The following is a 27810-nucleotide window of genomic DNA, read 5'->3' as shown; positions in this document are numbered from 1 at the left end:
GTGTACGGGTTAAGAGACCTCAGGAGACACTGGAGTGGAAAATGAGCAGAGACGGGAGACACCACTGCTACCTAGAACAAAACGTTACACACATACACATGGCAACAGGAGGGGAGAGAGAGAAAGAGAGAAAGAGAGAGAGAGAGAGAGAGAGAGAAAGGCGGTTAGGCAGTGGAGAGCCTGGTACCTCCGTCGCTATGCTAAAGTCCAGCATAGAAACACTGGTGTTGCGATGCCAGCAAACATGAACCATGGTGTTGCCACGGTGATGTGCTGAGCTGTTGCCATGGCGCTCCAGTGATGTGCGTGACCCGGCCATGTCATCCTCTGACTCGACCTCCGAGGCCCACTCCCCTGCAGACTCTGAGAACATTTCAGTATGTTAATGCATCCGCCTGCACAATTACTTATGCACACACACGCAATCACTAACACACACACACTCACTCGTATGCATACAGGAAAAGCACACAATTCATTACACTGCACACACTGACCCCAATAAGTAAATAAAGCCACTTGTTGGTCAAGAATGTACACAATGTACCCCTTACCTCAAAATGCAGTCAATTAGGCAAGATGTGACTGGTGTTCAAAAAATAGCCCAGTGCAGCTATGGGGATTATATAGCTTACAAGAATGGGAAGCTTATAACAGCCAGTTTCAGCTGTCCATGCTACATATCTTAATCACCACACACTTGCCTAAAGACATTGTTTGGCTCAGTAATACCATTTGTACCTCCACAAATCATCAAACAGCAAATCAAATGAAACTGGAACTGTATTAGCATTCAATTTAATATCAATATCATTATCATTCAAATGAACACATCAAGCACGACAATCTGATAACGCACACAGCACCTCCGTCTCCAGGCCATTCTTCCTGTCTGATAAAACACACTCCGAAATTAAGCTTTGAAATTGAGTCTTCAGTTGTCATGAGATTATCACTTTGTCATGCGAGTGCTCAGACTGTCCCACAAAAACCGCTCCGTCTGACTGGCCTAAGAATCAGGGAGTGATGGGATTGGTACTTACTGACGTCATTGCTGTTGGTCAGCAGGCTTACTGATGGTCCATTAGAGTCTTCAGCTAGATCTACAGCCATCTTTAAATCCTCCATCCATTTCTCCATCTCTGATACAGAACTAGAGAGAGAGAGACAGAGGAGGAGACAAGAGAGAGTGAGAGACAGACAGACAAAGGGGGAGAGAAAGAGGAGGGGGGGAATATGAGAGAGAGAGAGAGAGAGAGAGAGAGAGAAGAGGAGACAGGAGACAAGGGGGGGGGCAGTGAGAGAGGGAGAGAGAGAGGCAGACAGACAGATGAAGGGACAGGAGACAAGGGGGGGCAGTGAGAGGGAGAGAGAGAGACAGAGATGAGGAGATAGGAGACGAGAGAGAGGGGGGCAGTGAGAGAGCGAGAGAGAGAGAAAGAGAGAGAGAGATAGACAGACAGATGGGGAGACAGTAGAGCAAATACAATATCAAGTAATTAGCGATAGCCCTGATGGAATATGATTTAGAATGCAACATTATGTTTAGATTACCTCACTAATTAATAAATCAATTAATATATTTAGTTTATTAACAGTTTTCTTGTCACTGTGAAACAATCAACATTAGAGAAACAACTTGTGCACATGACTCTTCACAAATGTCAATGCACATGGGCCTGTATTTCAAAACCGCTACATATGATGCAAAACTAAAGTCTGTGGTCAGTCTTCTGCAAGGTCAGCAAAATGACTTGGCCAGATTGAGTGATTAAAAAATAGCAAACCCTGTAACAACAGCTAGATGTTTGGCTTGTGAGAGGATATTACAGTGTCCTGTATATTACCTTGCTGCTACCACCACTGACTGACGCTGTGTGACCAGAGTGAAACAGTGAGGGACGCCCCATTCTTCTTCACTCTCCCTGATCTGCATGAACACACACACACACACACACACTTTATCAGATCACTAATCACAAACAGTAAGCATTACAGCCATTATGAAACTATAGCTGAAATGCAGAGTACATGTAGAGGAGAGAGAATGATGTCCTTACTGTCATTCCACGAAGAGGGAGTTGACCATGTATTTTAAACTGATTGGACGCTGTAATCCCCCGACTTGTGTACAGCAGCACATCACTGAACTGATACACAACAGTATTACTCACCATTAAAAAATTTTTTTTGTCTCTATAACAGTCAGAAGATTTCCTTTTTTGTAACTAAGGGTACATTAATGTTTTCACGTAATATAATTTTTACCATAATATACATAAAAATGGGAGCGCCTCAAAAAATGCAGTGTTAATGGTTTTACCAAAAAGAACATGCGCTGTTGCAAGCCTTTCCCAGAAAGTTTGCTTAGACAGCCCAGTCTGATGAACTCGCGAGTTGGGGTTGCCAGATTGTCCACCCCAATCAAGTCCTTCTGCAGCTCCAGCAGTCTCTGGTAGTTGTCGGTCTTCAGCATACTGGAGTGGAGCACAGACTCCAGTTCAGTCACATCAGCCAGTGCAGCTGTAAATAAAGAGCATCCTCTCATCATGAAGAGGGCAGGGTCTCTCAAAACACACATATCACTTTAAAAAAAAAAAAAAAAAAAAAAAAACCCATAAATGCTTCGAGAAATTATTTTAAGATTTTCCAGGGAAAATGAGTCATTTATACAGAAGAAATCTGTTGCTCAAAGAAAGTCATGTTAGCGTGACTCACATCTGCTGACATTTCTTAAAACGAAACAATCTCTTACTCTCTCACACACACACACTCATTCCTCAATCAATCAGCACTACTCACTGTTATAAAGACCAGCGAGCAGCTCTGTGTTAAATACATGACCAAAGATGATGATAAAGAACCATGTGGAACTTAAACAAAGACAAGAGAAATCATACAAAACAATATAAATATGATCTGACATCTATCTTCATAAAAACCCCTAAATCTAGTGGTGCTACACTCTCATAACCAAATCTCGATTCAATTCACCCTTTAAAATAAACACAGTTCATTTACAGGGTTTTTCCAGGTCACATGGGAATCTGGATTTATTTGTGATCTTTACCCTGGAGCCCCTTTGCTCACCTCTGCAGTCTCTGAAGTCGGAGTGTGTGGCGGGGTAGTGTTTGCAGAGTCTTTCCAGGATCTGTTTATAATGCAGCAGTCTGTGCAGCGGCCTCAGAATAAACACATTTAAGGGCACGTAGCACACTTTCTGCAGCTCAAAGTCTCGACACACGGTTTCCAGTCGCCGGGAAGCGCGACATGCCGTCTCCAGTTCACTCACACAGTCCGAGTGCTTCTGCAGCTGAGCCGTCAACAGCTAGGAGGGAGCAGTCGCACACATGCACGCTAATTTTCAGATTATGGTTTTAAAAGAAGTTTCATTCTCTTGAGAACAAATCTACATGCTATTTAAAGTCTCCTTAAAGAAAATGGAAGAGTGAACATGCTGGAAGAATTGTACCTTCAGTCCCTGGGTGTTTTTCAGCATGATGTCCCCAATACGCTGGTAATCCCCCTTAATGTGGGCATTTGAGCGGCCTTCCCTGCACGCACACACACACACAACCTACGTGTTGTTTTGGGATTTAATCACTTGACCTGAATCAGTGACAGTGTCAGCAGGTTAAATGGGACCTGTTCTGGATTACCAGCAGGTGTCGCTGTTGCCTTTTTGTGTCAGTGTGTGATCTTAATGTCACTACCAGTTAACCAACATGAAACACGATATTGATAAAAGCCTGGGCATGTGTAAAGGCAATATCTATAGAGCTCCTGCTCCTAGCCAAAAAGCTAATTAGGATCAGCATTAATCTGGAGAGCAGGCTTGGACAGGATCAGAATATGATAAAGGAAAGGGAATGATGGTGGTGGTGATAATTTTTATTATAATGATGATGGTGACTGTGGTGATGAAGGCAGTATAGCTTGGAGTGCCTACCATGTCACATGTCACCAGTGAGAATTGGACAGCGCTGGGTGTCATGGAAACCCCAGACCCTGAGGCAAGCAGGTTTTTCCACTGGGGATAAGGGGTTGCCAAGGAAACCGTGTGCGTGTGTGTGCGCACGTGTGTGCGTGTGCATGTTTTAACCCCCTTATTGATATTCATTCACAAAGACTAATTCTACAATCAAGAAAATTGCTATTATCCATTTGTCTCTACAGAAGTGTTGTGTGTGTGTGTGTGTGTGTTTCTAACCATAGTGCAAGTCTCTGCTCCAGTTCTTTAAGGAATTCAGAGTGGAAGGTGTGAAGCGGTTCAAAGCTGGATTTCAAAAGGTTCTTTAGAGACTCTGGAGCAGACTCCTCTTTAGCCAGAACACTCTGAAATGACTACACACACACACACATTAATACATTTGTACACAGACATACATCGCATACAATAACTGTCCTGTTCTTTTTAACCAACACTATTTAAATCCTACAACATATGACCACATTAATACACAAACAGTAAATATAAAACTACACAAATCTCATTAGTATAGCAAGAGCTAATACACACAGACTTGTTCAATGATTGTTGAACAATGAAAAACGATTGACCTGGTGAAGCTTAATGGACATTTCCATATCAATTATAAAAAAAAGGAGTCTCTGGGGACAGCACATGGTGACAGTCTGAGGAAAAAGCGTTTAAAGTTTTCTGTCACTGGAGACGCTTGAGGGCTGAAAACTCCGGGCAGCTTCTGGCAACCTGACAAGCTGCATTTTTGTCTAATTAACTTCAAGAGGAAAAAGGAAGAGTGCTGCTGTATTGTGGATGATAACAGGAACCAACTTGTTCTGTTCACATCCATTGAATGTAAATATCATATAAAAAAGTATGAAGTATAGATCTTTAATACGTAAAGTATTTTGCAGTGGTATATGAGGAACGAAACACTTATATATGCGATATAAATATGATATACATCATATTGATATGCGACAGAAAAATAATAGTTACTTGTACATAATGTTTGTTTTTGTTTATTTTTGACAGATTTTTCAAAATATGACATTACTACATTAGTACACAAACCTAAACATGAGTATGGTGTAAGTGTTCATATGTTTTCAGGTACAGCAGAAATCCTGGTTATCACATAAATCACAGGTGATGCGAGTGTGTGTGTGTACTGCGTAATCCTTCCGAGTGTGTTTGAGTGGATGAGCTACCAGACATCTGTCCTATACAGTACTACACTAACTTCTGGCTTTAATCAGAAACCCCCATAGAGCATGTGATTGATAAGAAATCAATCAGATCTGTCCCTGGAGCATTACAGCTCCAGCTAACTGATCCTATTATCACCTCACTACAGGCTTTAGAGATTAGAGATGCACCGATCTGATACTGCGTATCAGAATCAGAATCGATACTGCCATGGAACAATAGGTCTTGAGTTTGACAGAACTTCTCATCTGATTCACTGCTGGATTTAATGCCATGAAGGTGTGTTCTGCTGATGTACACCACAGCAGTCCTGCACAGGGGACACAGTCTCACAGCATGCCATCGTTACACCTTCATGATATTTTGCACAATGTCAGCAGATGATGTTAAAAGAACCTCAGAAAGGTGCTACACCACCACATTATCCTAAATTGTGTCATTAGTGCAATTTAAATGTATTAATAAACACGATGACATGCTTCATAATCTCTTAGAGCAACATTTAGTCCTACGGAAAGCCTATGAGACAAGCTAGTTTCTGTCACTGCTTACACTGTAACTGTTTTTTTTTTCTTTTCTCTTATCTAAGACCAAAAATAAATGCAGCTTGTCATAGGACAGAGATACTGGAAAGAACAAATGACTCTCCTGTGCTGAACGTACTGTCTTACAAAGAGCTGACAAGTGTACATTTTTAAGTTTTCTCCTAACTGAAAACTTCACCATAACAAACAATAAAATGCATTCATGTACACCGACCAGCCATAACATTATGAGCACTGAGAGGTGAAGTGAATAACACTGATGATCTCCTCATCATGGCACCTGTTAGTGGGTGGGATATATTAGGCAGCAAGTGAACATTTTGTCCTCAAAGTTGATGTGTTAGAAGCAGGAAAAATGGGCAAGGGTAAGGATTTGAGCGAGTTTGACAAGGGACAAATTGTGATGGCTAGACGACTGGATCAGAGCATCTCCAAAACTGCAGCTCTTGTGGGGTGTTCACGGTCTGCAGTGGTCAGTATCTATCAAAAGTGGTCCAAGGAAGGAACAGTGGTGAACTGGTGACAGGGATGGCCAAGGCTCATTGATGCACGTGGGGAGCGAAGGCTCGCCCGTGTGATCCGATCCAGCAGACGAGCTACTATATATATAAACAAATGACTGCATCTGTATTATAAATAGTGAGGACCAGCTACATTCTCAGTGAAAAAAAAAAGAAGCAGGCAGCGATTGTTGAGGCCCATCAGTGACCTACACTGCAGACCAACAACATCTGACACGTCTGACTGTTATTGACAAGGTATTTTAACAATGAGGTCTTTGTCCATCCAGACAACAAACAAAAACATACACACAATCTACGATTCATTCTTTCATTACCAGAGTGATGAGGTCCAGATCCTTCAGGTAGGTTCTCTCCGTGGTCAGCAGCTCTTTGGCAATGAAGTAAGCCTTGTCCGTCGGAAATCTCTGTATCGTACAATCACAAAATCATTGGTTTTTTACAACACAGTCATTTATGACCAGGTCCTACTGCCTAACGTTTAGTCTCTCAGTAAGTTTCTATTTGGCAAAGGCAGCCACGTCTGCACTCAGAGCGCTGTGGTGTGTGGAGTTATGCTCCAGTTAGAGCAGATGCACAGCGCTGTGCTGTAAGGGGTAATAGCTGACACCTGGCTCCTATTCTCATTTACATCAAGGCAGATTTCAGGAGGTTTACGCTAATCTAGTAACACCAACTGCATTCGGTTAAAGACATGGTAGAAAGTTTTTTCCCCCCAAAAAGCACACGTTATAATTTTGACGTTTCTGTGAAATAATGTGTAAAGAACAGTCAAAAGCATTCGGAGGAAAATTATTTTTCATAATGGTATTCCTTAGTGAATAGTATTTAGGGAAATTAAGCTATAATTATGGTATTTTAAGAAATTATATAAAATTAAGATAGAAATCTATTTGATTTTTTGTTCTATCAGGTGGAGGTCAGGACTCTGTGCAGGCCAGTCAAGTTCCTCCACACCAAACTCCCTCATCCATGTCTTTATGGACCTTGCTTTGTGCACTGGTGTACAGTCATGTTGGAACATGAAGAGGTCATCCCCAAACTGTTCCCACAAATTTTGGAGCATGAAATTGTCCAGAATGTCTTGGTATGCTGAAGCATTAAGAGTTCCTTTCACTGGAACTAAGGGGCCAAGCCTAAACCGTGGAATATTGTGGAAATTTTGGGAATGGACTTATTGCAAAGGTCGCAACCTATCTTGGTACCACGCTTGAATTCACTGAGCTTCTGAGAGCGACCCATTCTTTCACAATGTTTAGAAGCAGTCTGCATGCCTAGGTGATTGATTTTATACACACGTGGCCATGGAAGTGATTTATACATCTGAATTCAATGATGTGTCCCAAAACTTTTGACAATATAAGTGTACATATATTCTACACGTGGTGGTCTTCAAACACTATAAATACTTACATCATAAAATATCTAAACTAACACCACAAAAAGTTTTTATACTGACGTGACCTGCCAAATGCTATAAATGTAAATATAAATGTGATGGTTCTCCCACCTTCCTCCTATTCTCCTCTTCATCATCTGTGCGCAGAGCGCCAGCGTCGTTCAGGAGCGGGGACGTGAGAGGTGATGGCTGCTGATCATCCGGACTCGGACTCACTCCGTTCAGCTCGTGTGCACGGCGATGACCGTTCACCAGAGACATGGACAAACCTGGTGCTTCTACGGTGAAGAGAAAAGACCCAGATGGAAAAGGAGGAGAGAAAGAGACAAGTCTAAACACTCAGGCTTTCTCCAATCATTACAACATATTAGCATATATTAAAGAATCTCATGTGGCTCACTGTTCTGGTCACTGACTCTGTCTGCCTATAGAAATACAAACTTCTTGAGCATAATCAGTGCAAAACAGTGTTTGTATATTAACATATGTGTGTGCTTGAATATTTAGCAGTATACCCACTTACACTCCAGTCTCTATCCCTAACACCCAGGAGAGTGAACTCAGTACTTGCCCAACAGCGCCTCCTGTGCTCCCTGTCTGCAGCGCAGCCATGTTAAATAAAACAGCCAAGAGAGCAGCTCGAGACAGCACACATACACACACGCATACACACACGCATCACATCCCAATACAGTGCAATGGTGGGGAGCCATGACAACCACCAGACAGCCTACACATGCATCAAAAACACCATGCCAAATGTATGTATACACTGAATGTATATACATGCATTCATGAACACACAGCCTGACTCATGCACTAACGGCACACACGGACACAAGTCTGGGGAGGGAGGGAGGGAGGGGGGCTACAAACTAGGATGATGATGAAACAATCTTTAATAAAAGATTCTTGAGCCCAAATTCATAAAGGCCAACTTTATTGACACTAGAGCACAGCTGTATACAGTGTTATAGAGTTGAAATAGTTTTATAAAGAGAATAGAGATAAGAAAAATAAAACAGGGTTCAAAAGTCAGTAGTGAAAGCCAATAGAAAAACCACAGATGCTGAATGAGTGAGTGTGTGAATTGGAAAGTGAGAAAAAAGAGAATGAACGAGTGTGTGAGTGTGCATATGTGGTTGTGTGTATAAGTGTGTGTGTGTGTGTCTGAGTCTGTATGCACAAGACAATGTCCTCACACCATAAAAAAGGTTACAGTGACTGTGCTGAGGAAAAGAAAAATGCTCAAGGAGCAATATTTAGTGGGTAAATGGCGTCACAGTTCCAATGTCACTTAAACATACATTCATATGGGGAAACAGGAAGCAGTGCCTGAAATGACTGTGGTCTTTGCTCGACACGTAGAACAGGAAAAAGCAGTGAGAAGGGAAAGCATGCAAGTTTGAGCTTTAGAAACCAGCATCAGAGTGTTACAAAGGCAAATCCCACAGCCATTCATTCATCCATTCCATCATCAAACAGTTAAGAAAAGAAAAGAAAATAACAGGAGCATTTATTGATCATAAATGACAGTGATGGAAATGATAAGCTCAAGCAGCTTTGGCCTGTGCAGGAACACACCCAGAACCCAGTGGGAGCAGAAAGGAAACAGAACCCGACCTTTGAAATGAAAGATACAGTAAACAAAAGGTGCCAAGCTGGTTACTTTTGGTGAGGAGTTGTGCTTTTTGGTCCTTCTTTCTTTCTTTTTCTTTTAAACTGGGAGTGATTAGGGGAGTTAAAATAGGTGAACCAGATTAGGACTGATTACACTGGGAACAAAAAGTCACAGAGAGGGAGTGGCAGGCAGGAACACAGCGGGACACCATTGTTAAGACAGCGTAATGTGCTCTGCTCTTCTACTCTTGACACTGTCACTGGGTATTGCTGACTGCTATTGTAATAAATGATAATAAATAGAGCTTAAGTCCTAATGCTACCAAGTCCCCATCATTTATTGAGGAACTAAACACTTCTGGAAATGGATTGAATGACAACTACATTGTTTGTGGACGAGTTTCTGGTCCTGCTACACAGCAGGAACCGTGACCGTTATGTAACATACTGTGATTACACATTGTGCAACGGCTACGTCATTTTAGCACGTGGCAAAATACAGCAGCGCAGAGAGCACGCAGTTTTTGTGCAAATGTGATTTTAGCATTAGTGGACAAAGCGGATTTCATGCTTCTAGCCTTTATATGAAGATTGACGCAAGTGACATGCCTCTGCAAGCATGTACAAAACACACTCGCAATTTGTGCAACACAACAGCAACACAAATCTATTCAGCTTCACTGGAAACAGGTTTAGCAATCGCTTGTTGGACAAAAGAAGACTTTTAAAGGTAGCAGGTAACAGTGTTGATCAACTGTCAACCTCAACTGAATGATTCCTGATCCACAGAGATACATACAACTGTGGAGCAGAACTGGGGAAAGTTCCATGAACTAAAAAAAAAAAAAATCAGCCCTGGTTCCTCTAGTGGAAAAGGTGCCAAAAAGATCCCAGGGTGCATTGAAAGTTTCATGCCGTGCAAATGTGTCTATATGGATAATACCGCATTGTTTACTGATTTATTTATAATTACTGCATTAAACGATAGAGTTATGATGTCTGCTGGTGTCAAACACCGCACCAGTAAATGACGCATCACAGGACGTTCCTGCATGAGCTCTGCCAAATCACATTAAATCAGGAGCTTTTAAAGAAAACTATCTGACAAAAGCAAAAGGAGGATTTACACGTACAAAACCCATGACTAATAAACACGCACAGTCAGTGATTTAAAAAGGGGCCTCCTATCAGACATCAGTCAAAAAGAGGGAGTTTTATCAAAACTCGCAGCCAATTCTGATTCATCTTCAAAAGAATGGACAGGAGTAGATTAAATATTACGACAAGCTACATTCTGATAGTGTTACATTTATCACATCACAAATGTCATATACAGATGTGTTCTATATAAAGAGCATCACTATAATCATTAAAAATATGAAAGATAAACGCCACAGACATTTTAGTTTCCTAAACATAGCCTCATTCATTTTTCTAAAAAGTACTACAATTATTTAAAATTAAAAAAAAGAAAAAAAAAAAGAAGCTACACTGATATCTGAAACATCCTTCTTTACATTAATGGAAAAAACAACGCAAATCAGCTAAAAGACGTAATGTGAATGTTATGTGCGTTATTTTGTTGATAGAGAAGTCGTGTCAACAATTCTTTCGCTAGTGGAAACACATGAAGGCCTCTGTTGGAGTGGAAGAACTCCCAGACCATCACACTAAAACCCACATCACAAGCCTGCTTCATAAACATGAGAAGACCTGGCTTTACTCAACAAGACTGATTCAAATCCAGCTGGTTCACTTATCTACAGTGTAAGTGAGAGGTCCAACAAAGGACTTGGCACTAAGTAAATGATTTGCTCTCTTCACATATTGAAATATGTTTACTGTTATCACAGAACAATAATCAAGAGCAATATTGCTACTACACAGAGAGAGAGAGAGAGAGAGAGAGAGAGAGAGATCACTGTGCCAGCCATCGTTAGTGCACACTTCGCACCGAGTAGGAGTGTGACACATACCTGTACACACACAGGCTGCCTCAAGCAAGAGAAATAAATCCTCTTGCCAAATATCTGTCATTCCTCCCAGAACCCTAGACCACACACTGCTGACTGAACCTCTGAACTCTTTGCACTAACAGTTAAACACTTGAGCTCCTTCCTCATCACTAAAATCCACACCCCCTCCCTCACCATCTTCATCCAACTGCAGGCTGCCAAATGACAACTTGTTTCTGGGGAGGTGGGAAACAGGGGAGGAACTATGCACCCCAGGGTTCGCAAAGCCCAGTGACTGGCTGCAAGAGCCAATGGACTCCATTTCATCAGAGTCACTGGTATCGGTACCGCTGCTCGTAGAGCCATCAATCATCTGCATGGCACTATGGCGACGGTGTGGAGAGCCGACATTGGCTTTGGCTTGACCAAGGGGCGAGAGTCCATTGGCCAGCATGCGGCGCTCAAGAGCAGCCATCCTTTCAGCTCTGGGAAAAATAGGCCGTGGTTGACTCAGGATCAGTGGGTCCGTCTCGGAGCGATTACCCACATTCTGGCACTTTGCTGTGTTTACAGAGCGATTCAGGATTGGAGAGCAGCTGCTGAAGAACCTGCCTTTTTCCTCCTGAGCAGCTGACCTCAGGCTAAAACTCCGCCCACTGATGCCTAAGCCGTCCATGCCTTCGTGCTGCCCGTGGCCATTGTATCGGGCATGGCTAAGAGAGCCTGTTCTATGATGGGAGAAAAGGGCAGGGCTTGAGGTCAAGCTCCTGGTTCCTGTGAGATGGCGTATGGGGCCAGGGCTACGTGTGGCCAGCTCATCCAACAAAGTGCTATGGAGTATTCCACGTACTGGAGCCGCACCTCCAGGCGGTGACCACTCATAAACTTCGTAATTCTGGCTGTGAGAGGTGGGGCTAGAGGTTTGAGTGGGACTGGGATACAGTGGGGGTGGGGTATGAGTGACCGGAGAGACAGGAGGAGATTCTCTGTGTTTAATCCTGTTGGGACTGGCTTTACATTCACGTGGGCGGGACGCGTCGTCCCCTGGCCAGTGGCCGAGCGAGCCATGCCTGTGACGCGTGCGAGAGTGCGACCTACTGACTTGACCTCTGACTTCCATTTCACTAATCTCTGCATCACTGCAGTCAATGTACGGGATTGAGGAGCAGCTGCCTTTAGCTGCACGAGACGCGACACCTGCAGTGCTGAGCTCGCCACTCTGCTGCCTGACACACGCTTCAGATAACACGCCGTCACTCTGCTGAGATGAAGGAGGGGGGCTTCCACGGATCCTCAGTGCAGCTGAATCCTCAGAGCTTACCAACGCTGACTCCTTCCAGCTTCGCCCATCAACCTGAGAGAGTGAGAGAGCAAGAGAGAGAGAGAGAGAGAGAGAGAGAGAGAGAGAGAGAGAGAGAGAGAGAGAGAGAGATTACTTTTTCACTTGTATAACAGAGCACATCTAAACACACATGTGATGGCTGATATGAAAACTGTAATCTCTCATCAGACAACTTTTATTTTGGAAAAACAGCTGGGCTGCATCCCAAATCGCATACTACTATACTAAATATGTCATAGTAGCATGCCAGAAATATCTAGTTCATATAGGGGCATGCTATTTATAAATAAAGTATGCAGTTTGGGGCACACCCTAGATAGCTATTGCTCGCCTGCTGGATGGTAATGCACAATCCCCTTCAGTAGTAGCATTCCATAATACCATTAATACCATTCCCACTGAATACAGTGGGAAAGCCAGAAGAATCACATATCTGACCGTTTTATGTCCTTTACCATAAAACCGAATTTTAGAAGGTAAATCAGACCTCCACTGGTGTTTCTGCTGTTAGACTTTACAGTTAAAATGCCACTACCTCAAAACCTCATACAATAGTGAGCAGTGTAATATGATTGGAAACAGACGTGGGTACTCAACCAGACACAGACAATAGCCGATTTGGATTAGCAGCTAAACTGTGACACGCAACACTGTGCAACAGAAAAGCGGTATAAGGAGTAAGCGGCAGAGAAAGACTTACTTGATTTGGCACTTGGGAGTGTGCGGGAGAAGGCAAGGGGGACAGACTGCTGTTGTACTGAACTTTACTGTGTTTTCTACAAAACACACAGACAAATACATGTATTAGACCAGTGGTTCTAAACTCACAAAACATGCCATCAATTTAACATCTTAAACAACTATAGCTAAGAACAAAAAATTACATTCATCTAGGCTAAAGATATTCAACATAACTTTTTCCACAACTTGACACATTTCCTGCTATTCTTGCACTGTGTCAATTAGGGCATCGACTCTAATTCCATAAGAGGTCATTTCTAAATATTTGGTAAGAGATTTATTTCAGGATCAATTTACTACATCAGATTTTCAGTTGATTAACCATTAATGTAAACATTGTTAGTATTCAGTGACATTGCTTTAGAACTGCTCGTAATGCTGTGCTAGAAATTTTGCTTATTCATCCTGACAGCTTTCAAGTTCAATCCATTCATTTTCTAAGGGATTCAGGTCAGGGCTTTTTGATGGCCTTTTAAACCACAATTCAGTCATCCCTGGGAGTTCAGTGTGCTTCCTCTTCCATCCCTGGGAGTTCATTTGTGCTGCTTCCTCTTCCAGGGTCTCTGCTGTCCCAAGATATTTATATTTGCATACACTTGTTTGTACAGATGCTTGTGGTATCTTCAGTGGTTTGGAAGTTGCTCCAAAGTAGCTACCAGACATGTGAAGGTCCACAGTTTTTTGAGGGGGTCTTGGCAGAATTGCTCATTTTCTTTCCACGGTATCAGGGGGAAAACAAGCATTAACTATAAAGACAGGCCCAGGCCAATGAACTCATCAATACACCACTGACCAATCAAAAGCTTGTTTAAAAAACTTGAAATGTTTGGTAAAATAAAATGTGCGGATTGAATAGTTTTAGCCTACAGCATACAGTATGCAAATAACATGAAATGAAAACAACTCTTGAGTTTCAATAAGCACTGACTGCAGGATGTCTGACTTATTGAGGCACTCGTGATTAGTCTCACCTGTAGAAAGGATGCTTTTTAAACTCAGCCTCTTTTACATAATCTATCACTTGCTTCTGAGTCCGGCCGCTGAGGGGAAGAACAGATGCAACAGTTAAAGACAAGGAGAAAAGGAACTAATATACAGTATATACAAGAAAAGTGAGCAAAAATGACTACAGAAATATTGTTTTAACTGAAATCGAAAAGTCCGAGAGATTACTTTTGCAAACAAGGTGTAGCTTACATAGAAAATTGCGACCCCTCTCCCACAACATTAATGTGTTAACTACACTGAAACTTATGAGAGACCAAATGCACAAAAAAAACACTCTTAACACACAAGAGACCCACAGCTGCTCTAAATGTGATGTTGATTTCTGTCTAATAGATCCCTGCTGGCATGAAGAGGTGCAGTCATAATATCATAATCACGGTTGTTGTGATTAAGCACTTCGGCGCCCCATAGCTGTTGGTCAATGAAAGTTTTTGTAATCGTTGCTGCATGCCAATCAATGTCAAGCGCACAAAGTGGTCTTAAAGCAGCCTAAATGCTTCCTCTCTCCAGCTCCATTACTGCATGCATACTGCATTACAAAGCAAACATCTCTTTTAAATACACCAGTTGTCTTTGTTTTTACCAAACCGTTACAGAAATAGCATCTAAAAATCTATATCCGCAAATTTTGACTTATTTATATCAGTATACTTCCAAACACTACCTCACAGACACTTTACATAAGTGACACTCACCTGAACCTGAAGGATGATCCTCTGCTGAAAAGGACAGGTTTAGGTTTGGGCTTGGGTTCTTCAAAGAGCCTGAAGAAGGCATGGTACTCCACACAGATCTTCCAGAAGATTTTACAACAGTCCCGACTCGCCATAACAAACTCCAGAGTGTCCTGACACGCACTCTGCTGCAGAGACAACAGATTCTCATTCTGCTCAGACAATACACTTAATAAATGTGTCTACTGACCCACTTTTATTCAGAGAATTTGAAAGGTAATAAGACTGAAAAAGATGTTAGATGTTATCCTGCTCATACTCATGATCGGAAACGGCAATGGATGTTCATGTGGGACGTGCTTACGTTGAGGTCAGGCCTGAGTTTGATAAGGAACCTCTTCCTCTTGAAGCTGAGCTTGCGTACTTTAGACCAGTTAAAGGCATTGATCTTGGTGTGGCCCTGCATTAACACACAACACATTATCCCTCAGCACTTAAGGCACTTTGATTCTGAACACAGTGCCATTGGAGCTTTTTTTCCTCTGTACAGTATTTAAGGGTTGAGTTGAAGCATTCATGTCCTTGCAATTGTTATAAACTGGTTATAACCTATAAATAGGTTAAACAAGCAAGCTGGTCAGTGAAAGCAATAATGTTTAACTATATCTTAACAATGAATCAAGAGCTAGAACATTCCTGCTTTTAAATGGAGTAGAGAAAAAGCATGTCATTGAAGTGACAAGAATAGAACAGTGTCTGTTTGCATTGTCTACCTGAAAGACCAGCACTCCTGTGTGTGCTACAGCGAGGCTGAGTTTGGTCCCCTCTCTGTCTTTAGCTGGGTGCAGTCTGATGCCGTACATCTCCAGCCTACGTGCCACTTCCAGTAACTGGTAGTCCGATTCTGCTGGGGTGTGACCACTATAAAACAGACCATGCATAAACATGTCACCAAAGCCCCATTTTTATTAACGCAGTTACAGAAGATGAATGAATAAAGGTCATGATGTGGGAGTGGATTCCATTGTACTGCTGTTATACTGGTATGCGATTTCAGTGGATCATCATCATCGTCATGATGCACTTACACGTGTTTACGGTGGCACTCCATGATCTTGTCCATGAGGGCCATCTGGTCAGGAATGTAGTTATTATTGAGGAGGTGTTGCCTGCACTGAGTCTCCTCGAAATCTCCAATCTCAGCTGGGAGAGAGAGAGAGTATAGTGTGAGAAGAAGGAGGGAGAGATGGGTACAGACAGCGTGGGAAAGGATGCGAGAATGGGGGAGGGGCTGCTAAACTGGAAAGACGAAAGGCAGGTATAATGCTTTTACACGGCTCTGAATGCAGCTGCGTTGAAATGACATTTGCATGAACACAAAGATATATTTTGTACCTTTTGTCAGTGTTTATATGGCAGCTAAATGTGTGTGAATAACGAGAACTAAAGGAAATGTACCGCTTTATTGTATATCACTACCATTATTATTCAATAAAAGTATCATTTTTTTATATATATATATATATATATATATTACACAAGAAAGGCCTTGAGAGGGATTTTATAGCTCTTATAATCTGCCTCTGTTGATATGACAGCTTGGTTTGTTCCATACGCATAAGTGCTGAAATGTATCCATGGCAACAAACCATACCTTCCTGCTTATTCCTTTTCCCAACAGAAAAAAATAAGGTTCGAGACATGTGAGCAGACATTTAAATAAATTTGATGTGAGACACCTCTGAAGACACAGACAGACAGACAGACGCACATGCTCACATTGGATGATGTGGGATACTAGCAGAGCGGCACTGTTGTCGGTACAGGTGAGCCGACCACTGGCCAAGTCTTGCCTGATTTGGAGTGCAAAAAGATACCTGAAAAAAAAAACCACACAATCGTGGTCATTTAAACAATATGACTTCACAGTGCTTAAAAATAATAAGAAAAGGAGTATGAACGAAAGCAGACAAATGATAAATGTGGCTAATTCTGTCAGATATTTCACCTGGTCAGCTCTTCCATCAGCTGGGCATGGTCAGGTGGAAAAAACTTCACCACGAACCGCAGGGCTGTGTGCTTAGGGCCTTAACATAAAAATACACGAGAGTTAGAAACTGACATTCAGGCACAGAAGTATGCAATACTCTAAATGCACGAGACGCTTACGTTTGATCTGCTTTATGATGGGTTTCAGAAGGTCAAGCCAAACCTGTGAACGAGACGAACGAAGTGTGAGGAACGAATCCAGTTGACACACATATACATATATGTATGACACAGAGAGAGAGAGAGAGAGAGAGAGAGAGAGAGAGCGCACACACCAGGATAGTGTAGCATATTTATGGAAATAAATCTAGTCAGAAAATATTTATATTGCAGTATTGCTGAAGGTTGCCTCATGCATGAGCCTCACCGTCATCTTGTGCTGGTCTTGGTACTCCAGACCGAAGTAATCTCCTTCAACCAGATTGAGGTGAGCACACACCATCTCAAACAAAACCTTGCCTGTTGCTCGTTGCTGAAAAGCACACACACACACACAAAAGTACATGAACATCGTCACTCTCAGACTGAAAAAAGGACGCTGCAAATCATCACAAACACGAGTGTGAATTTTTTTTTACCTGTGGCATAAACTACCATGAAAATGTTTTCCTTCCGAACCCACCTTAGCATTCGAATGAAGCGAGTCACTGTTTACACATTTACTTCAAAAAGCATTTCATGCAGTGTAATAGCTTGTTATATTTAGTACTGGGACATTCCATCACAACCCAACATAGGCCAGAGCATTTTAATATAGACCAGCTCATCTCAGTATATCTCCACACACCCCAGCTTGCAGTTTGCTGGACACTGAGCTCAGCACATTTCGTTTTCTTGGGCTTTGCACTTGTAATTTAAATGACACCAAATGTCTTTTTGGCAAAAACAATAAAAAGCATAAGTGTCATTTTTCCCCAAACAAAAAAAAAACCCTCCTTTACTGAGTTTCCAGTCCAAATCATTCCAAATAAGGAAACGGGGATTAAATATATCTCAACTGCCAGCAACTTCAAGCCAAAATCTCTGATGCATTTCAATGCCTTAGAATGTTCCATTTAACTCCCTTAGAAGACTCCATGGTTCCCTCTGTATCACCATCACCCTGTTCACTTTCCTCTTCCTGCTTGGGAAAAGGCTGAATGAGCCTGACTGTGGGAGGCCATTTAGGCCTACGGCTCTGTCTCCCTCAGACGCAGATTTTGCTGAAGTGAATGAGACACTATTCATTAAAGTGGAGAACAAATCACAGTCTGACTATTTCTGTCTTACAAGCACAAAACATGCACATACATGCACGTGTAAAGAGCTTGGAGACATGGGAGCACATGATTGAGTACATTAGAATAACACACACGCTCGCACCAGTTCAGATGCGTTACTGAAGAGGGAAAATCCCAAGAGAACAGACAGCCAGCGGCCTCCTGCCAAAATCACCAGCGGCCTTTGTGCCAATACCAGAACTAAACCAGCATGAAGTCCTTCCTCCTCTCATTTGCTCTCAACCCCTCTCTGTTATTCTCCCACAAAACACTCTTTCTTCTTCTGCCTCCCCTCTCTCCCGCCTCTCCTCTCCATCTCTCTCACCTTCTGTTTTCCTCCCTGCACTTCCCCTTTTTTCACCAGCACAAGGCACTGACACATGAATCCAGGCTAACGTGCGGCCCACTCAATTACTGAAAGGTCACAAGCCAGCACAAAACGACACTCCCATACACGCAAGTGCAAACATTCACCCACACACAATCAGATATACATACACACATGCACGCATGAGCACACACAAACAAACACCAGCATACAAGGGACTACACACACACGCACACACAGTGCATATTCATTGCAATAAATCTTAGCTTTATTAGTGGTTTAAATAGCTCACCTGTATCAGGTGCATTAAAGGCATATTAAAGTGTTTTCTAAACCTGTACTAATCAGTACTGCACCCTGTTTATCGCATCAAGACACCTGACAAATACATTCATTCACGGTTTTGCATGGGAGGTGGATGGCTTCTTTATTTCAGGCTTCTGTTTACATTTCTTCTGGGTTGGAAATTTGCTCCATCCTGGTTGATGATGAACAGCTGGTTGAGTCGAGGGCAAAGCTTGTCAATGTGATGATTTTACGGCCAGCAGAGGGCTCTGAAGCCTACAAACTGCTCCTTTAATCAGAATAAATGTTCCCACAAAATTTTTCTCCCGCTGTAACAGATGGCAAACGTGATGAGTTTTAATTAAGCGTTTATTTAATAATATACTATGATAAACGCTTTAAAAGAAAACAGGAAAAAAAAAAATGAAGAAACTGCATTCACTAGCATGCTAACTGTAGAATGATAGATAAACATCTCTCGGGTGGTTGCGCTGAACCTCTTCAGGTGATTCATTATCTCTTCCCTCTTATAGTCATCGGTGCAGCCAGCACAGCCAGCATCGCTTTCCGCTATTCACTCCGAGCTCTTGGAAACTGGAGTGATAACAGAACAGTAAGGCCATTGTGTTAAATCTGGCAGCCTGAATTTTTCTGCTACTGTTCAGTGAGTAACGCAGTGCAAAAGAGAGGGCGAGGTTCACAGGCCATAGCAGCCTGCATATTTAAGGAGTGTCTGATGAGCCGTGCAGCGTTGGGTGGTAAAAAATTCCAGACAGAAGGAAAGCTGAGGCCTGAGGCATGAGACAAGAAGCGAAGCAGCGACTGGTCATACCACACAGGCAAAGAGAAAGACGGCCGTCTGGACGAGAGCGTTTGTCGGAGTAGGTCACAGTGTGGTGAGTGTGAGGAGGGAAGAGTGGGGGATGGGAACAGGCCCGCAAGGCTGAGCAGGTCAGTCTGTTACTATTGCTGTGAGGACAAGCTATGTTCTGTGTGTCTGCTGGTTCACATGGACGAAATTCAAAGCTTTTGGAAGCTAAAGTATTATGACAGTTATGAGATTCCTAAAATAAATCCTTGTGTATAGATCACCGTCATACTTATCCTGAACATTTCAGCATGTTTAAGTTGTTAACATGAATCTTTTCCACTATTCAAGCAATGTAACAAGGAAATCGTGCAAGTCTTTCTTGCTCTTATTGTTTATATATAGTTTTATATCTGAAAGCCAATTAAGTTATATAGAGGAAGTGGAGCTGGTAGGGGTGTGGTTTAGAGAGAGTCTGCAGTGGGAGGGAGGTGTCTGGGGATGAGCTAGAGGGGTAATGACTAATGCTGCACACCTGAGCCCTGTTTTCCCACATATATTAACATGGTCCCTCTACTGTCTGTGTGTGTGTCTGTGTGTCTCTCTCCCTCTCTCTCTGTCTGCCGGTCTCTCTCTCTGTCTGTCTGTCTCTCTCTCTGTCTGTCTGTCCATCTGTCTCTATCTCTCTCTCCTTTCTGTCTGTTGGTCTCTCTCTCTGTGTCTGTGTGTGTGTGTGTCTCTCTCTCTCTCGTCTGTCAGTCTCTCTCTCTCTCCTGTCTATCAGCCAGAAGAAGCAGCAATCTCATTTGCTTTTCTTTCACTTTATGTTAGTGTCTCCTGTACCAAGGGACTCAAGCAACAATAAAAAAAAAAAAAAAGCTTATGTGCGATCTCACTCTAGGCCTGTAGTGCCGTGTCGCAGACATTGTTACAATAACAAAAAAGGAGAAAAGGAAACCCATCAGCCATCATTGTTTTTTTCTATTCGTGACCCAGGGAGATGTGCACATCCTGTTTGGAGAAAAAAATAAAAAATAAAAACCACACATACACAGCCTACAGAAAGCAACAGATGCACAAAATATTAGTTTATTTTCAACAGCAGAACTACTGCTGTCTTCACATCAGGTGCTATCCTTCACCTTCCCCGTTTGGTAGTTGGTATATGATGGGGAGAGCTGGTTAGTAGGTTAGGTTAGGTTAAACTAGAAGCAGATAAGCAAACTGTGAAAAGAAAAAAAAAAAAGATGTTGGAGTAAAGGGCCAACAATAAACGCATCTAGTATTCACTTCATAACTGTATGCCACAATACAACCTAGGCACATGGGAGAGTAACAGCTGTCTGTCTACAGTACCCTAACTAACCCTAAAAGTTTCAATAGTATAGCAAATCATTTCCAAATATACCCTGTAAAACGCCATTATGGCTCAGCGGATGAAAACTTCACACAGTTCATCCACAATCGCTCGCTCTTTATTTCCACTGAGCATCTGTCAGTAGGAAGCTTAAATGAAATAGCACTGTAGCAGAAAATTCAATATGGAATGGTCTAGCTCAGTCCTCACACCTGCTACACACACACACGCGATCACTGCCAGCTACAAATCGAAAATGCCAGCGCAGATGTGTGACCTGGACACCATCGCTATCTGAAACACTACATCAATCTCAAAAAACGTGTCCCTACGGCAAGCGATCTAGAGAGGAAGTGAAAGAAGGGAAAGAACAAGAAAGAAATAATAATAAAAAAAGAAATAGCTTTCAGTTTAGAGTTAAACAGAGTTACAGACCAAACTGGAACAGGAATTTGCAAGCACTCATTTTTCTGCCACAGAGAAACAGCAGCCAAGCCAAAAGTCCACGCTAAAGCTAGGTTTTTTTCCCCTTCTATCCTTTTTTTAACTGTGCTATACACTGAATATTTAAAATCCCTCATGAGGATTACAAGACACAGCTTCTGCAGAATCAAACCTTTCTTAGACATCATTCATGCTCCTTTAAAAGACTTGATGAAGCCTGCACTGGCCAAACAAAACAGTACATTTTATCATGAGTGGCCTGTTTCCGAGTCACTGGACAGGTCTGCTGAGAGCGCCGAGTCTCATCTTACGTTTGTTTACTTACTATTCATCTTACTTTTATCTGACAGAAGAGGAAAGAAAGAGATTAACACAAATTCCTGTCTTTTTTTTCTTCTTTTTAATATCCCCTGCCTTAACATTATTACACAGTCCCTGGTACATTCAGTCTGGAAGTGAATTTTTCCTCTAAAACAAACCTGCTTTTCTTTACTCGTTTTTTTTTTTATTTTTAATTTTTTAAACATGCCCATGTCAACTCTTGCTATTTCCTCTTGGAAAAATTCTCGTCATCACCGTTTGGGTTCTTCTATCCCTAACAGTTCAAACAAAGTTTGCTCAGTGACCCCATGGCAGTGCAAAAGGCTAGAGTCAACAAAACTGTAGACTTCAGGAGTATTGAGTTGTGTCCTGGTACAATTTCCTTTTACAGGCAAAAACAGTCCCCTTAAAAAGTTTTTAGGTTTATATGGCCAACTACTTTACTATACATATCAGCTGAAGTTATATTATCTCGCAATCTAATGTAAAAAATTGATAAGATGGGGCTTGAAGCCGCATGAATCATCTGGAAAAAATCATGTCAGCTATGCATGTGTCAGCTGAGGAGGCGAAGTGTGCTTCATCTTCATCATGCATCCTCTCTCGCTCGCATTTGCTTACACTCTCACACACAACTCTCTGCTGATTGGCTGCCTGCTCCTGCCAGTGAACATGTAAGCTGACTTCTTTCATGCTTAAAGATGGTGCATGAAGAAGTCTGATGTATACACTGATCAGGCATAACATTATGACCACTTACAGGTGAAGTGAATAACACTGATGATCTCCTCATCATGGCACCTGTTAGTGGGTGGGATATATTAGGCAGCAAGTGAACATTGTGTCCTCAAAGTTGATGTGTTAGAAGCAGGAAAAATGGGTAAGAGTAAGGATTTGAGCGAGTTTGACAAGGACCAAATTGTGATGGTTAGAGGACTGGATCAGAGCATCTCCAAAACTGCAGCTCTTGTGGGGTGTTCCCGGTCTGCAGTGGTCAGTATCTATCAAAAGTGGTCCAAGGAATGAGCAGTGGTGAACCGGCGACAGGGTCAAGGTCACCTTTCTGATAGAAAGGTGTCAGAATACACAGTGCATGACGGGTCAGGGCTGTTTTGGCAACAAAAGGGAGACCAACACAAATAATGTTATGCCTTGTCGGTGACCGAGCTAGCATGTGTTTTCCCACCTGTTCGAACCTGAAAACCCTTGAAACTTTTATAGGACTGTGACTTTTATATCCTGAATTTATAGACCTCTGTAAAGCTGCTTTGTGACCATTATGTCTATTGCTGAAATCCCTATATAAATACAATGGAACTGAACTAAACTGACTATGAGCAGCTCATGAACACTAGCTCAATATTCATGTCTCTTTTTTCCCCAAGAACAATTCTATGGACTGTAAAAATAAATAAATAAATAAATAAATAAATAAATAAATAAATAAAAGCAGAGCATGTGTCCTAAATTGATATTACTTGTACATCACTATCGGTGGCTACAATTCAGATGTAGTGCTATTGGGCATAAAGTGCATTACAGGTTCTACAACACCATTAGCTCTTACCCCATGTAGTGGCATAGATAAATAATTTGAGAACTGAAAGCCTGTGTGAATTATTACTGCATGAACACAAGCTGAAAAGGGCAGATTTATGTCTACTGCAGTCATGTAGGAAATTTAAAACTGAGCCAAATGTCAAATGAATTGCTTTTTTTTTGCTTAAGACCATTTTTCATCCTCTGAGGTTCACATAAAATTATATGCTTATTAATATTTGATTGCATTCCAATACTAAATCCTTTAAAAATGTGCAATTTTAAAGTGTAATGCAGGTGAAGGCAAAGCTGACCAGGAAGTGAAAACAGTACAGGAACACAGAAATGCTGCTGGATCATTTGATTAATTAGCGCATTATCAGTTGTGCCAGTGAGTATGAAAACTCTCAGCAAGGCTGTGTGATAGGGCGATACGTATTGTAGGATGATAGAAATACACTATATTGCCAAAAGTATTCGCTCACCCATCCAAATAATCAGAATCAGGTGTTCCAATCACTTCCATGGCCACAGGTGTATAAAATCAAGCACCTAGGCATGCAGACTGTTTTTACAAACATTTGTGAAAGAATGGGTCGCTCTCAGGAGCTCAGTGAATTCCAGCGTGGAACTGTGATAGGATGCCACCTGTGCAACAAATCCAGTCGTGAAATTTCCTCGCTCCTAAATATTCCACAGTCAACTGTCAGCTGTATTATAAGAACGTGGAAGTGTTTGGGAACGACAGCAACTCAGCCACGAAGTGGTAGGCCACGTGAACTGACGGAGCGGGGTCAGCGGATGCTGACGCGCATAGTGCGAAGAGGTCGCCAACTTTCTGCAGAGTCAATCGCTACAGACCTCCAAACTTCATGTGGCCTTCAGATTAGCTCAACAGTGCGCAGAGAGCTTCATGGAATCGGTTTCCATGGCCGAGCAGCTGCATCCAAGCCATACACCACCAAGTGCAATGCAAAGCGTCGGATGCAGTGGTGTAAAGCACGCCACCACTGGACTCTAGAGCAGTGGAGACACGTTCTCTGGAGTGACGAATCGCGCTTCTCCATCTGGCAATCTGATGGACGAGTCTGGGTTTGGCGGTTGCCAGGAGAACGGTACTTGTCTGACTGCATTGTGCCAAGTGTAAAGTTTGGTGGAGGGGGGATTATGGTGTGGGGTTGTTTTTCAGGAGCTGGGCTTGGCCCCTTAGTTCCAGTGAAAGGAACTCTGAATGCTTCAGCATACCAAGACATTTTGGACAATTCCATGCTCCCAACTTTGTGGGAACAGTTTGGAGCTGGCCCCTTCCTCTTCCAACATGACTGTGCACCAGTGCACAAAGCAAGGTCCATAAAGACATGGATGACAGAGTCTGGTGTGGATGAACTTGACTGGCCTGCACAGAGTCCTGACCTCAACCCGATAGAACACCTTTGGGATGAATTAGAGCGGAGACTGAGAGCCAGACCTTCTCGTCCAACATCAGTGTGTGACCTCACAAATGCGCCTCTGGAAGAATGGTCAAAAATTCCCATAAACACACTCCTAAACCTTGTGGACAGCCTTCCCAGAAGAGTTGAAGCTGTTATAGCTGCAAAGGGTGGACCGACGTCATATTGAACCCTATGGATTAGGAATGGGATGTCACTTAAGTTCATATGAGAGTCAAGGCAGGTGAGCGAATACTTTTGGCAATATAGTGTATGTCTGATGTCAATGTCCATAGACCTGAAACTAGGAGCTCTTAGTGGTATGGGGTAACAAAAAACAAAACCCTCCTGCAACACTCGGACACAAAAAGGCATCAGCTCAATTGAAAGATAAGATAACTTGTACGTAAAAAGGGAGGTGCTTGTGCTGTTTGGGTGGAGTTCAGGTGTTAAAAAAAAAAAAAAAAAAAAAAAAAAGAAGAATAAAGATCAGATACTGAGCACAGAACAGTCATGAACCCATTGCAGTGATTTTTGTATACAGGACATACAGCAAAAAATATCAAAATTTTGTGTATTATTTTGATCAAAGATTTTGTCCCAGCATTATCACCCAGCACCAGATTCAGCGGTTCTAAGGCTTCTGACGGTATTTATAGAAGGAGTCGGTCATAAGAAATGAGTTTAAAATGCATGTGCTCTGAAATCACGAGCAGAGGCCCATCTGTTAAGCTCAAAGACGGAAAGACACGCACACAACAGCTTTATGTGCCTGAATGAGCTTGTATAACTATGACAAGCTACCATTAACCATCTCTCTCTCTCTCCCACACACTCATACACACACATGTGAGAGGAACAAATAACCATATGCGCTCAGTGTGTTGACATAAGACCTACAGCTGCAGTTTGAGCCCTATTCTAACGTGATCGTTGTGTATACATTTAAGGCACACTGATCCATGATGTGGTGATCTGGTGTGTTTTTCATCTATACCATTAACAGCAGAGGAAACGATAGTGTAATGTCGGGTTCCTACGAAAAAATTTTTTTGCTGTCTAGATGGAAGTAGAAACCTTTTGAACTGCGACTAACGATCAATAGAAGGGTATCTGTGTGTGATCAATCTTACAGGTTCACTGTAATTACCAGGAACAGGGTGAAACACGGCTCTTCATCATATGCAGTATACACAGTGATGGAACAAGTCAAGATTCCCTGCGGGATCATCTCTGTCTAAATTACCCAATAACAAAGTTGCTGCTTTTTCCATGATGCCTTCTTTGATCATCTAAGGCACTCAGTAGAGTAGTGATGGGGAAAATGGTGGCTCGGTGCTCTACTGTTCAAATCCCAGCATCACCAAGCTGCCACTGTTGAGCCTTTGAGCATGGCACTTAAAGCTAAACTGTTCAGCTGCACATTCTCTCAGCTGTAAATCACTGTGGATGAAAGTCGCAGCCAAATAAGGTAAATGTAAACACCATATAACAGTTGTGTAGATGAATTTACCGATGATTTGTTCCTGCAGTCTACTGTTCAGAGGCAGATCTGGCCCCATAGCTACGATAGTCAAACGTGTCAATACTGAACAAAATGATCATTATCTATTTTAGCCATTATCGTGCATCCCTATACAATGGGAACAGATTCCTCTGTGCTAATAAAGGAACCCCAATAAAGTAAACAGTGTTCAGATCGTCAAGATGGAACACTATTGACATTTCTGGCATTTGGCAGATGCTCTTATCCAGAGCGGCGTGCAGAAGTGCTTAGAAGTCTCAGTCAATGAATACGTTAACACTGGTTCAGAAGGTCACAGACTTAGGATACCATCGGAGTTGTTTTTTTTTTTTTTTTTTTATAAATGTTCGTACAACATACAACAATACATAAAATAAACAGAGCTATTTTGAGTGCTTCAGGAAGAGGTAGGTCTTCCTCCGTCGTTTGAAGACGGTCAGTGACTTGGCTGTATGAACATCTAGGGCAAGTTCGTTCCACCAGCTCGGTGCCAGGAGAGAGAAGAGTTTAATACCTACCTTATACGCTGAGAGATAGTGGGACCAGTCGAGCAGTGCTAGTGGATCGGAGGGAGCGAGGTGCAGTGCGAGGGGTAATAAGAGCAGCATCATATCAGAGCTTAGAATATAGATTCAGATCATGCAAAAGTTAACATTAGGCATCATTTACAGTGAAAATTAAGCGAAGATGAACTATAAATGTGGGTTCTGGTGTGACCTATAACTTCACTTGACTATATACAGTTGCACAAAGGACATTATTTATAATCTCACCATCTGGTATCACCCAGATGAGGATGGGTTCCCTTTTAGGTCTGGTTCCTCTGAAGGTTTCTTTTTCTCAAGCTGATTTTCCTTGCCATCTTTGCCTCAGGCTCGTTCAGTAGGGATAAACATAAATTTCATTTTAACCTTTGTAAATTTTTGTAAAGCTGTTTTGAGACATTGTTCATTGTTAAAAGCTCGATACAAATATGGGGATGTGGTAGCTTAGTGTGTTGGACTATTGATCAGAAGATTGTGAGCTTGGTCCCCCAAGCTGCCACTTCTGGGCCCCTGAGCAAAGCCCTTAACCCTCAATTGCTCAGTTGTATTAATGAGATAAACTGTAAGTCGCTCTTGATAAGCGTGTCTGCCAAATACCAGAAATGTAAAACTGGGCTGAATTGAATCGGTGCAACCAAAAAATAAATAAATAAATCATGTGTCCCATCACTGACAGAGTGCAGGATTGAGCCTGGAGGACAAACCTGGCCATGTTTCCTGGGTGGGACAGATGGCATACTCTCTCTTCCAGTCAATCACAGAGACTCTGAGCTCATGTATGTGGATAGCATGTTCCTCTGAATAAGTTATGCGGCTGTGAAAATGAGATAAAACCAAAATATAGAGAAAAAGAAAGGAGGAATCTATCAAAAGTAAGCTATTTAAATAAATCAGTTTACTTAAAATCACCATAAAATAATCAGACAGCAAAAATGTAAACTG

General features: G+C 42.1%; 1 protein-coding gene across 3 annotated transcripts in view; it reads right to left on the bottom strand.

Annotated features, from left to right (window-relative positions):
- LOC131354060 (FERM, ARHGEF and pleckstrin domain-containing protein 1) overlaps nucleotides 1–27810 on the bottom strand; it is a 50471-nt gene that overhangs the window by 4294 nt on the left and 18367 nt on the right. For all 3 annotated transcript variants that reach the window (XM_058391324.1, XM_058391323.1, XM_058391325.1), the window contains 21 exons: nucleotides 17395–17499; nucleotides 17148–17190; nucleotides 16987–17065; nucleotides 16758–16855; nucleotides 16067–16181; nucleotides 15752–15899; nucleotides 15343–15438; nucleotides 15000–15166; nucleotides 14268–14336; nucleotides 13256–13331; nucleotides 12411–12567; nucleotides 7750–7916; nucleotides 6557–6646; nucleotides 4211–4344; nucleotides 3473–3554; nucleotides 3091–3328; nucleotides 2324–2523; nucleotides 2061–2150; nucleotides 1848–1930; nucleotides 1044–1153; nucleotides 188–363 (listed from right to left, as the gene is read on the bottom strand). In XM_058391324.1, the coding sequence (XP_058247307.1) occupies nucleotides 188–363; nucleotides 1044–1153; nucleotides 1848–1930; nucleotides 2061–2150; nucleotides 2324–2523; nucleotides 3091–3328; nucleotides 3473–3554; nucleotides 4211–4344; nucleotides 6557–6646; nucleotides 7750–7916; nucleotides 12411–12567; nucleotides 13256–13331; nucleotides 14268–14336; nucleotides 15000–15166; nucleotides 15343–15438; nucleotides 15752–15899; nucleotides 16067–16181; nucleotides 16758–16855; nucleotides 16987–17065; nucleotides 17148–17190; nucleotides 17395–17499 (2523 nt within the window). The remainder of the gene's footprint in view (nucleotides 1–187; nucleotides 364–1043; nucleotides 1154–1847; nucleotides 1931–2060; nucleotides 2151–2323; nucleotides 2524–3090; nucleotides 3329–3472; nucleotides 3555–4210; nucleotides 4345–6556; nucleotides 6647–7749; nucleotides 7917–12410; nucleotides 12568–13255; nucleotides 13332–14267; nucleotides 14337–14999; nucleotides 15167–15342; nucleotides 15439–15751; nucleotides 15900–16066; nucleotides 16182–16757; nucleotides 16856–16986; nucleotides 17066–17147; nucleotides 17191–17394; nucleotides 17500–27810) is intronic.

Source organism: Hemibagrus wyckioides, linkage group LG06, assembly GCF_019097595.1.
Source record: "Hemibagrus wyckioides isolate EC202008001 linkage group LG06, SWU_Hwy_1.0, whole genome shotgun sequence".
Lineage (NCBI taxonomy): Eukaryota > Metazoa > Chordata > Actinopteri > Siluriformes > Bagridae > Hemibagrus > Hemibagrus wyckioides.
Note: the sequence above shows the minus strand (reverse complement) of the source record. Positions and strands in the feature narration are given on the sequence as shown.